Raw genomic sequence first — 12,171 nt, forward strand, 5'->3', positions numbered from 1 at the left:
AATGTATGCATGCCTTGTGCTGGGGATTTCTCAGGACATGTGTAAAACGGCAATTGGTTCAACGTTCGCCTGAGCTCCGTTTCTAAAACTGTCCTTTCTTCTCCTCCGTCTCTACCGGGCCATTATCAAAGATTCAGGACAATCAGTGGTTTATCGCTGCTGGAAATGAGTGCAGGAAGCAGATGTTGTTCTGATTAAACACACACATGAATCCACACACACACATGCACTGTGCCAAGTGAGCAACGCTCGCTGCTGCCTCAAGGCCTGAGAGGAGCTAAGGGCCAAGTCGTGAAATCCAGAGTCATGATATCTGCTTAACATGTGGTGCAGAGGGAACAAACTGCCAACCGTTTGCCCCTTTTTTTTATTATGTGTGTGTGTGTGTGTGTGTGTGTGTGTGTGTGTGTGTGTGTGTGTGTGTGTGTGTGTGTGTGCGTGCATGCGTGTGCGTGCGTACGTGTGTGTGTGCGTGTTGTTACAGGGAGTGACAGTAGAAATAAGAAGGCAGAAACAAGGCCAAGAAACTGCTTGATGTTCTACCTTGGCCTCCTTTTTCTGTTATGTAACACCTCTATTATGTGCAATCATACAATGGAGTAATCAATGAATAATGGTGAGGTAATCAGCTCTTCTCTATAGACATAATAACTGCAATAACTGATGATGACCTTTGTATCCGATACTGCAGTGTGTGTTTGTGTGTGTTTGTGTGTGTGTGTGTGTGAGCGAGAGAGAGAGAGAGAGGTAGAGCGTGCCTGTGTGTGTGTGTGTGTGAGAGAGAGAGAGCACGTGCGTGTGTGAATGTGAATGACAGGCAGGCACAGTGTAATATGGTTTCTACTTTAATAAGAATGCACTTTGGCACCCCTTTTATTTTCTTCACTTTAGGCTATTATTTTACAAACTAGATATAAAAGGACATAAATAAATGACATAAGTTACATGTACCTAGAGCTCCTTGATAAAAACAAAATAAAACAAATAAAAACAAAGCCAAAAAATGATGATCATGTCAAAATAAAAGTACAAAAACGATCGAGAGAATGTTAGATCTACATGGCTGAATCATGGCATCGGAAGGCGTACAATGACAAACAATAACTCTGGCGTTTGTTAATTTTTCTCATTTGTTTTTTCAAATCTTCCGACATTTAAGTAGAGGAACAAAGTATTTTACAGTACATTCTGGTTTCCTTAGCCTTCCCAACATGTCTTGCATATTTCCAAACAGGTCCTTTTACAATAGATAAAACCCCAAAGAAAAAAAAACATGTTGCCAAAACAGGAAAGAGCAGTCGAGCTGTATTAAGGACGGAGGTGTTTTCTGAATTATATGAAGTGTCACTTACGAGTTCAAAGACATTCACATAAGTATACTTTGAAGAGATAAAGAAAAAAAATGAATATAGTCCGTTGAGTTAAATCTGTAGCGGTATGATGTGTGGAAAAATAAAAAGATAACCAACAGTTTTCCCTTCTTAAACACTTTTTTTCCTCACATCTCTGATCCATTGTTGTGTACAAGTGCGACATTTTAAACTGCTCTCACTTCAACAGAGAGCTGGCTCCTACGTGTCCGCCTTGACTTATTCCGGAGTCCAAACTCCAGTGTACGTTTGTTGTGTGTCTGCTTGTGAGCCGCTGTTACTGTCAAAAGCAGAAATCGGTTGCATTCCAGAAAGCTGTTTAATAAAACGCTGTCGAGTAGAGTTTTGCACGTCTGGAGCAAAAAAAAAAAAATGTACATAGTTTTTTTAGACACAAAAGCAAAAAAGGTTCATGTTTTTTTATATAAAAACAATACAACTCTGTTATCTCTTCCTTCTCCACAGTGGCATGAAAACACACAGTTACTGATACTTCAAAGACGTTTTCAATCATTAACACACTCACACACACACACCCACTCATACAGTCATCCATGCACACACGCCATCACATCCGCACTCAAATCAAGCACTTGTTACTTTACATGCAAACAGAACTAAGCAATAAAAAAACTAACAAAATTTCACAAAATAAAATGAGACCTTCAAAATAAAAGCACATTATCCGCTGGAGCAGGGCTTCTCTATTATATTACATTCTTCGTATTGTCTCTTTTTATGCTGTTAAATCATTCATAGTAATTCCAGTACATCGCTGGATGGCCACAAGCAGACGGTGGCTAGTTTGTCAAGTTGACGTGTTGTGAGGGTGGACGTCCCACACGCTCGGGGATGGATTTGTCATCTCTGTGTCGGAGAAGGCTCCGAGGAGAGGAGGAGGGGGTTTAGCAGGAGGTGGAAGACAAAGAGGAAGAATTCTGGTTGTGGCGAGCGAGGCCGGGATCCTGTTTATGATGGACGGCAGCAGCTGGGGAGAAAGAAAAGGAGGGGGGAGAAAAAGAGAGGCTGCATCAGTCATGGTGGTTTTGAATATAAACAATTTAAGCTTGGCATCCATTCCTGACCAACAATATTCTACTCTCCAGCTCTAACTCGATGGAACATTCGACTCATCCGCTAAACAAAATTGAGTGCCAAAGCCAGAGCGTCCAGAGAGTGCGAGCGGCCGCCCAGGGCTAAAATATGGATTTTGATGTATTAACTCATGTGCACCACATGCTGTTGTGTGTACATAATATATGAAACATGCCCTTGACTTACTGGCACACATCAAGAGCACGACAATGCACATTTAATCAGCGTGTGTAGATGATTTCTCCATGTATAGATTCAACAGTAAGTGAGGCCAACTGAAATAAATCCTTTGCAAAGGCTTCAACATTACTCAAGCAGAAACATTGATGAATTATATCTCAACAACTCATAATATTTATCATATATATTCTTTCTTGTTAATAAAAACTTTGTATACAAAGACACCTTCCCATTCAAGAGGACGATAAGGATTTCTATTCTATTCTATTCTATTATTTTCCATTCCATTCTATTCTACTGGAAAATAGCATGTATTATACTCCTCAGTTTTTAATATTTAATCTATATAATGACAGAAATCATTTTCAATATTATCTATTTTAAACATTTTTTAACCAAAATGTCAAACATTGGCTTCTTACATGAGAGGATTTGATGTGATGCATAATTACATATCTAAATACGATTTATAATTACCTTGGGCTCTGGGAAATAAAAACCCATATTTCACGGTTTTCTGAAATTTTATAGACCAAATGATGACTTGGGAAAATAGTAAATAAGGCAGATTAATCTGAATTATTGTTAACTGCTCCACAGTCAACTGACTCCAAAATGACCCTAAAATTTAATTTTAAAGGCTCCAAACGACTGAACATTACAAATTTCACAAAATAAGCATTTATTGCAGAGGTGCTGAGTTAGTTGTATAGGTGTAGCTGATAAAATGACAACACAGTGTAAAGAGAAAATCAAATAAACTAATGTATCTACAAAGAAACTTAAATCAAATAGGCCAAAGTCTTGAACTTGCAAAGTAAGCTAAATCCATGTTTAATTAACTTGTGATCATGTGTTGGATTTATGTGCATAAATTATCAGTTCCACAGAAAATTTAAAAAATCAAGGGTTAAAACCAGAGAGAGAACAATCTATTATCTAATATACTAAAAGTTATCAAAACCCTCCAGTTACCATGGCAACATATTGGTGCTTTCACACCCAAAAACCCCTTCTGTCTTCCCTGGAAAGTGTTGCCCAGCTCTGGTGGGCTGCGTTTGTCTGACTGGGAGTCGGCAGCTGATTAATTCTTTTCATTAAGATACTAAGAGCAGCAGCATTGCAGACTGATCACAGACCAGTGGCTATTGATCTGCTCTGGCTGTGTGCGGTGGCTCGATCTGCTTGTTAATTAACACAGTTTCTGGAGGGGCCAGTGATTGGGGGGCGCAGGGTCTAATGATTCTTATAGTCTCTTGGTGGCGAGACACACATACTAGAAGCATGCTGCACTAATTAAGGGAGCTACACTCCAATAACTTCATTTGTTATGTTTTAATAGGCCTTCTTTGTGCATGAAGCTAAAAAGTAAAACACCATTGATCCTCACCTTGATGATGGATTGATTAAAGGTGAGCGCGTTTTCTTGGCGATGATAATGCTGATGATTCTGATTGACTCTGCATCCAGATGGCCTCTGTTGTATCCTTTTGTCCGAGTAAATCCTGCCAATAAATTCCTTCACTCTCGCATTCCAATTCACAACGGCAATTCAAGTGGTCCAGACAGCTGTCTATCAAAAGTGGCGAGGAAGCGATGGGTCCCGGTGGCGCTGGGGCGGGTGCTTTGATCCAGATGCGGCGATGAATCGAAGAATCCAAATTGTATGTTTATGTGAGGTGTGGGAGAGCATTTTTGGGAAGACAGGGGAGCGGGAAGGCTCCTCTGGAAGATCAAACACATTCTCAGCAACGTCCTGAGGGCAACAAAACACGGCGTTCTGGGAGAAAAACAAGGCCAGAACAGAGCAAAAAAGCAACAAGAAGCCCTCCCTGCAAAGCCATCTCCCCTCGGAATCCAACCCTCAACCTCTCAGAGATGTTCTGTTTATATCTGACGGGTTAGGATCCTCCATTTTGTCTGTGAGATACCAAACAGATCCAGCTGAGAGAGAGAACAATGGTGGCTGGGGCAGCCGGCGAGTCCCACAGAATCTATTCATGTACAATAAACACAGTCACAGGAAATCAAAAAAATCTGCTCTGCGGATTATTCCAGAAAGAAAGTTCCAGAAACAACACTCTGCCCGAGACGAGGGAGAGAGGTATGGTTCCCCCCTCTTCCTTTCCTTCCAGACCATTAAAGGCACTCCAGATTGGTCTCTCGGAAGCACTTTTCCAGCCATCCCTTCATCTATCCATAAATGCTGCAGACAGAAGTGCCCCGTTCTCCAAAAAACCAAAAAAAGGGCATGGTAAAGGTCTGATTAAAAAATAAAAAAGTGCCATTTTCACCACTTTTTTTCGTCTTCATCAATGTCTTCTTTTCTTTTAGATCCAATTTAAAGTGCATGGATGAGGTAAACTATTTCTTCATAGTTTATTTGTCTCTTTTTTTTATATTTCATCTTTTTTGTTATTTATTTATTTATTTTTTTCATAAGAAACGAAGTCGCTTTGCTTCCTTTTCCCTTTTTTCTTAGCGTGAAGCTGTCAGACAGGAACCATTCTGCCTTGCAACTGTTGCATTTGGGACAGCATTCCCTTGACGCTGGTCAGGATCTTGTTCTGGTGAGCTGCCGAGGAGATACCTATGCGAGCCATGTCCCTAAAAAAGAAAAAAGGTAGAGAGGCCTTTTAGGAGCGCGGACAACAATATCAAACACATGAAGGCCTGATACACATAATGAATTTTACAGCCTTCCACAGGAAACAGGCCCGACACTTTAACTGCTGTATAAGGAATTGTAGTTGCCAACGCAGCAATTCTGATCGTAATCATAATATGTGAAGAAAAAAAATATAAAAGACAAGTGACAGCGACTTAGAAACATTTAACACATGTATACAGTGAGCAAAGTCTCAGACCACTTTACCATTCAAGTTACTGAGAAAGGGATTTGATCTATTGTAAGTGTACACTGTATTTTTCAATATATTTCATAAATTATTTTTTAAAGACTGAATTTCTTTAAAAAGTTGTAGTCATAAATCATGTGCTACCACAAATAATTAAAAATATTGTGAAATATGTTTTTCCAGGGATGAAACAGCTTTTTCTTCCTTTACCAGTGTTAATATTCATTAAAGTGTTATTCTTGAAAAAAGTGAATGTTTCACACCATGAATAATGAATGAAACAAACATTAACTTTCGGCATATTCTTTTTAAAAACATTTTTAATTATCTGGGGTCATTTTCTCAAAGTGAGTCCTGCTATATGTGTAAGGTGAAAATAGATTTTTATAAAATTCAATTCACTTGATATAAAAACATTTCCTGTCATGTTTTTGAAGCTTGCACCTTCGTCTTTTCCCTTCATTCTATTTTTCTATTTATTTTTTCACTCTCTCGTTTCCTCCCCTTCCCACTCACTCTTGTGTCATGTGGACCACAGCCTCTGGAGTGGTGTAGCCGGCAGCAGTGAAGTTGTCGATGTATCGCTCCATGCCGATGGCCTGCAGCCAGTCCTCCACTGTTCCCACGGCCGAGGACGCCTCTGGGCTCCCGGGCTCCAATAGGGTGGTTTTGGGCCTGTTGTGAGTGGAGGAGAGAAAGGGAGAAGGGAATAATTGACTATTACTTTCATTGAAGTTTGATGGTTGTCATCTCAACTCTCAGTTTGGTTCTGTATTCAGAGTCGGTGTTTGAAGCTGCAAAATCTAAGATGTGTGCAAGTGTCTGTGCAAACAGACAATAAAGGTTACATTCTGTTTAAGTGCACTTGACTTGAAAGGTAATGATCTGCTTTCTCACACAATCTGGAAATCCACTGATTCATGACAACTACAGAAGCGGCAGCATTATGGGAATTAGTTTCCTCCCATGACACATACACATGCGATTATGGAGAGCAACCCACAAGCTGTAAAATGCACCATGCTACATTTCTCTCTGCCTTTCCCCTCCCCGATGGGATCAGATTCAGCTCTGTTTCGTGTCACTGTTTTGTGAGTCCTGCCAGAGACGGAGCCAAGTCAAACACAGTTCCTCCTGGGTGTGACCCACACAGTTAGTTAAACCATATTTTACAGAAACCACAACCTGGTCTCACTTTGGTATAGTTTTTACCACTTGGTTGAGTTCCTCCTCATATTCAGATATTCATCAGCACATTCATCTCCCGCTTTCTTTTGTACGTCTTTCCCTTCTGTCGAGCTTTGCGGAAGCGCCGTCGACCATGAAACATTTACACGGGGAGTGAGTTTGAGTCGGTGGCGGCCTCGTCCTGCTCTGGTGACTCTCTCACACACTATCTCTCTCTTTAGCATGCTCTCTTGTTTTTAGAAAAGGATGTTGACTTGCAGTGTGAGAACAGGGTGTCAGACTCTTTGAGAAGTCATCTCTACTCAGTAGGTGAAAAGGCTTGTGCACAGCAAGACCTCTTCAAACACACACACATTCTCCTTCCCTCTTTTAACATAAAAACAGCATTTACGGGATTCGGTTCCTGTAATTACACTATAAGGGCCCCCCCCTCTCTCACTGAGTCCCATTAGGTGAGTGTGTGAGCGTGCGTGTGTGCATCCACATTTGCGCGCTCACACACTTGTTAAACTCAAACAGACTCCCGCTGGCCTGCGTCGAGTCTGTAAACATACGTAGGTCATTCTTAACACGTTTAGCCACTCGAGAGTAATGATGGTGGAGCTGTTTGGTCATGTTTGTTTTTTTACTCTGCGTTACGTCGTAACTCTCCCCCCGCTGTTCGAGCAGCTACATTCCTCAGTGCACAGCACCATTAAAGCCAGTTTGCAGAGAAATCCATTATAGGAGGCTGTTTGTGCTGAAAAGAGCCACACGTCGCTGGTAGATAATGTTTAATGGTGAATGTAAATACCAGCGAGAGAACAGGCAAGTGTGTGTGTGTGTGTGTGGTGTGCATTTAATAATTTTACAGTTATTAGGCTGCATATATTGAGTGTGAACTTGTGAGCTTAGCAGATGAGTCAGTGTGTGTTTATGCAAATTACAACGTGCACAATCACACACTGACATTGATTCAATTTACAACATAATTGTTGGTTGTCAGTTTGAAAAACCAAGACTTTTAAGTCATTTTCTAGACAGCTGTTCATCTGTAGATGGAAGCCACTGTGCTACAAAGCTTATTTTAGTTATAGTTTTGTCTTATTATTAGTTTAGTTTAAAAAAGATACAAACAAATACATGAAATAAAGATATATAATAGTTTTTAAGTAGTAGTAATTAATACCTTAAATTTATATTACAAATTAATTTTATGACAAATGTGTCAAACTTACAAACTTTTTCTATTGTTTAAGAGATATCTACTGAAGTAACCTTTTATTTTATATCTTATATGTACAGGCCTGAGGAGCTAAAACAGAATGTAGTCATTCACTAGAAAAAGATTAGATGTCTTGAAAGTCTAGCAAAATAAATTGTTTTTGAGTAGTAGAAAATAGTTTATTTCCGACTAATCTCCTGGAAATTATTTTGAGATCCCTCATATTTATCATTGCTTGAGGGTAGCTCAACCCCTAAGCTGAGAACCACCGGGATAGACAGAACTTTTTGAAATCTGTGATTCTACAACCTAGCATAACTTCTATTGTGTGTCTGTTTGTGTGTGCAGATGCCCCCTCACCTGACTGCGGTCTCTCCCCCGGTCCTCTTCAGAGTGTTGGGGTTACGGATCAGCTTGTCCAGCATGTTGACGATCTGTCCAAACTTTGGCCGGTCGGCCCTCTCTCTCTGCCAACAGTCCAACATGAGCTGGTGGAGTGCCACAGGGCAGTCCATGGGCGGGGGCAGCCGATAGCCCTCATCAATAGCCTTGATGACCTGAACAGTAGAGTAGTGCTGTCAGTCACTTTCTTTCAGAGTTTGTCTGGCGAGTGTCAAACTGTGATAAAACACTGCAGGCAGATTGATCACAGCTATGTTGTTTTTTTCCCTTTAATTTTATACCTTGTTCTTATTTTTTATCACCTTACTTTAGCCTCCAACACAAGACATTTGGTTATGCATAAATTAAATTCTTCATCATCATTAGTGGCATTAGACTCGTGCATTCAAAGTGTAATGAGAAAATAGAATATACTGCTGGTATTTATCACCCCTGGAGATGATTTGATTATCTAACCAAGTTAAAATGATGAAGTATCTTAAAAATGTTTGACAGTAACTGGGAATTATTGTCTGAGCTCTAATATCACACACTAATTCAAGCTGTATAACGTTCATGATGGTCTGCATGTGATTACATTTCTCCAGACTTACGTCTTGGTTACTCATGTCCCAGTATGGTCGCTCGCCGTATGACATCACCTCCCACATGACGATGCCGTAGCTCCACACGTCGCTGGCCGAGGTGAACTTCCTGTAAGCGATAGCCTCTGGAGCCGTCCAACGGATGGGGATCTTCCCTCCCTGTAATTGAAAGATGGGCTGATTAATGAAATCTGACAAAGTCGACAAGTAAGGTGACACACACAGACACTCCGCTGACATGTGCTTGCTTGAACACACAAACACACAAACACACACACACACAAACTCACCCTCGTGGTGTATGCAGCCTCTGGGTCGTCCTCCAGCACTCGGGACATGCCGAAGTCGGACACCTTGCACACCAGGTTGCTGTTGACCAGGATGTTGCGAGCCGCGAGGTCACGGTGAACGTAGCTCATGTCTGACAGGTACTTCATGCCCGACGCGATGCCACGCAGAATACCGACCAGCTGAATGACTGTGAAGCGCCCGTCGTTCTTCTGCAGAAAGGAAGACAGAGTTTAATCCTGGAGTCCTGCATCTTCAACATTTTGAATTGTGTTTAACATTCAACTGCAGTAACTGATTTATTGGTTTTACTGCTAAGCTGTACGTTACTGTTCAGTTTAAAAAGAAAAAAATATATATTTTTTGGTTTAAATGACCAGGAAATGCTGCATATTAGATTCAACAAAAATTATTAAGTTATTATTATTTGACATTTTTGGTATATAATAACTTAAGAAACACACCATAACACACTTTAAGCAGTTCCAAAAATGTAAAGTCAGTGAGTAGAGTTTATTACAATGCTTTACAAATTGTATTAGCTGTTTATACAAATCATGAGGATAATCATTAAATATAATCTTTACCTTTAACCTTAATCTTTTTAAAAGCCCATTTTAGCTTTTAGAAGCAGTGCACAAACACCAATGACTCAGAACAACATGAATGTTTTAAACCTGGATTGTGTTACTTTTTTTAAAGAAAAAATGTATTTACTGTAATGAAGCTTATGATAAATGTATTAACAGATGGGTTTATTATTGTGCGTTAAGCTAATTAGCACATATATAACAACTATATTATATTAACCAATACAATTTTATTTCTATTGCATAGAATCACAATGCACATTATCTTAAGGGACTTTACACTAAAGTCGAGACTTAACAATATTATAGAGAAGCTCCCTTTTAACAAGAAGAAACCTTAAACAGAACCAAATTCAATGTATTATCTGCCCTGGACCTAACCAGACGATGTTGGGGATATATCATACTTCCTAGTATTCCTAACTGCTTTCACAAGTGTTAAATGCATCATAAAAAGGTTTATAGTTACAGAGACATTTAAACATTTAAAAATGTTCTTAAAGTATGGCTGTGTGACTGATACAGAGACAGCACAACTTTTCTCTTCCTTTTTCCTTGTTCTTTCATTGTTTTCGTGTTTGTTAAGTAATTAATCAAGTATGTATATTTACTGAATCAAGTATGTAAGCATCTACTATAAGTGTAGTTTATTCCTGGAAATGAAACCTCTGCCAACCTCCTTGTCAGAAAAACAGTAAGTCGATCAAGATTAGGGCGAATGTTTGCGAACAAACGCTTGTAATTTCGGCGGATGACATTACAGAGATAAGAGGGGATCAGGCGACTACAGTCGTATCACACACTCACACACTCACACACTCACACACATGTGCACAGACAGAAACGCATGACTGACCCTCAGGAATGCATCCAGCGATCCGTTTTCCATGTACTCTGTGATTATCATCACTGGCTTACCTAGAGAGAGAGGGAGAGGGAAAGAGTGAGAGAATGAAAGGCAGATGATTATGGAGGTAAACGATGCACATCACAGCCCGACACAGCAGGGGGGTTCTCGAGGGAACGTGAGCAATGGTGTGTGTCTGTGTGTGTGTGTGTGTGTGTGTGTGTGTGTGTGTGTGTGTGTGTGTGTGTGTGTGTGTGTGTGTGTGTGTGTGTGTGTGTGTGTGTGTGCACGATTGTGTGTTAGGCCATCCATCTCTGTCCCGTAGTGATTTAATTAGCTCAGAGTTACCCCTCTTCTTTACCCTGCACATGCAAAGGCATCTCCACCGAAACAAATTACAAGTACACACACACACAGACACACACATACGCACACCATCTTGAGTTTATGCAAATATGAACTGATGTTGGACGCATTATCCAAAGTCCCATCAGAGGCACCCACCCAGGATCCCTCTGACTCACTGTTTATGTCAGTCACTGTCCCTTTGCCCTCTTTCTCCTCTGCCAACTTTGGACGCAGCTGTCACTCTCCTGCTAGTTCCTCTTTACTGCTCTCTTTTTCCCTCCCTCAGTCTCTCCCTCTTTTCTCCCTAATCCCCGCCCCTCCTCTCTGGCCTTTTTCACCCCATCCCTCTGTCTTCCCCTCTCTGTCTCTCTTGGGGGACCGTCTGTGTCTTTATCTGAGCCGGGGCAAGCGGCGGGGAGGATGGACATTCCCTGGTGGGTCTCTGTCTGTCTTTGTCTCTCAGGATGAGGATGAGGAGGGGATAGCGGGCATGAGGAGAGGAGGAGAGAGAAAAAGAGAGAAAGGGAAAGGAAAAGGCGGGTGAATTGTTTTTGTCCCAAAATGGCAGCAAGCTGGTGCCTAACCAGCCGTGGCAACAGCACATGCTGAAAAGTGCCGCCACCGATTCCTCCCAGGACTGCGGTGTTCTTGGCGTTCCATTTTAAGTGGCACAGTTAAGGTGGACTTAAAAGCTTATTGTGCTGATGAGAAGTGCTGACTTAAGCCTGATGCCTTGGGGGAAAGTCGTGTAAAATCTCTTGTGTCCCCCAGCAAAACGCCTAAAGCGGCAGAGAGCCAGCCGGGTGGTTGGCAGCTGAGGTCTTCAAGGTGAAGTTCCTCCACTCCTCAGCAGGCCTCTCGCCGCGCCAAGAGGCCGTCAGTCACCGCATTACCCACCATATGATTGGCACTCCATTAATTATGGGGCGCCCCAGCAATGCCCCAAAAAAAGGAAGTAGAGTTAAAGTTGGGGGAGAGAGGGGACTCTCTTTGTCGGCCATCTTTGTTCCCTTTGTTGCGCGCCTCTGCCCCAGGGCTGCCGGTGATTGACAGCTCCCCAATCAAGTCTGAGGAGCGTCTGACCTGCGACCTTAAACTCTCGCCTTCCCAGCCCTGTCCTCATCCTCCCATGCCATTTGCATGCTAATTTCTTGTTTACTGAATACACCCTGCCGCCTTTGGCAATGAACTCTGGGCAAGGGCCCCACCAGTGGGAC

The 12,171-nt window shown here is 41.5% G+C and overlaps 1 protein-coding gene across 2 annotated transcripts in view; it reads right to left on the minus strand.

The window, feature by feature from the left end:
• Positions 1 to 832: 832 nt before the first annotated feature.
• epha4l (eph receptor A4, like) overlaps positions 833 to 12,171 on the minus strand; it is a 55,099-nt gene continuing 43,760 nt past the window's right edge. For both annotated transcript variants that reach the window (XM_035154373.2, XM_035154372.2), the window contains exons 12-18: positions 10,616 to 10,677; positions 9,172 to 9,381; positions 8,891 to 9,040; positions 8,256 to 8,452; positions 6,020 to 6,178; positions 4,036 to 5,252; positions 833 to 2,358 (exon numbers count right to left, since the gene is read on the minus strand). In XM_035154373.2, coding sequence (XP_035010264.1) covers positions 5,138 to 5,252; positions 6,020 to 6,178; positions 8,256 to 8,452; positions 8,891 to 9,040; positions 9,172 to 9,381; positions 10,616 to 10,677 — 893 coding nt within the window. In that variant the 3' untranslated portion in view covers positions 833 to 2,358; positions 4,036 to 5,137. The remainder of the gene's footprint in view (positions 2,359 to 4,035; positions 5,253 to 6,019; positions 6,179 to 8,255; positions 8,453 to 8,890; positions 9,041 to 9,171; positions 9,382 to 10,615; positions 10,678 to 12,171) is intronic.

This window comes from Hippoglossus stenolepis, chromosome 4 (genome assembly GCF_022539355.2).
Source record: "Hippoglossus stenolepis isolate QCI-W04-F060 chromosome 4, HSTE1.2, whole genome shotgun sequence".
NCBI classification, from domain to species: Eukaryota; Metazoa; Chordata; class Actinopteri; order Pleuronectiformes; family Pleuronectidae; genus Hippoglossus; species Hippoglossus stenolepis.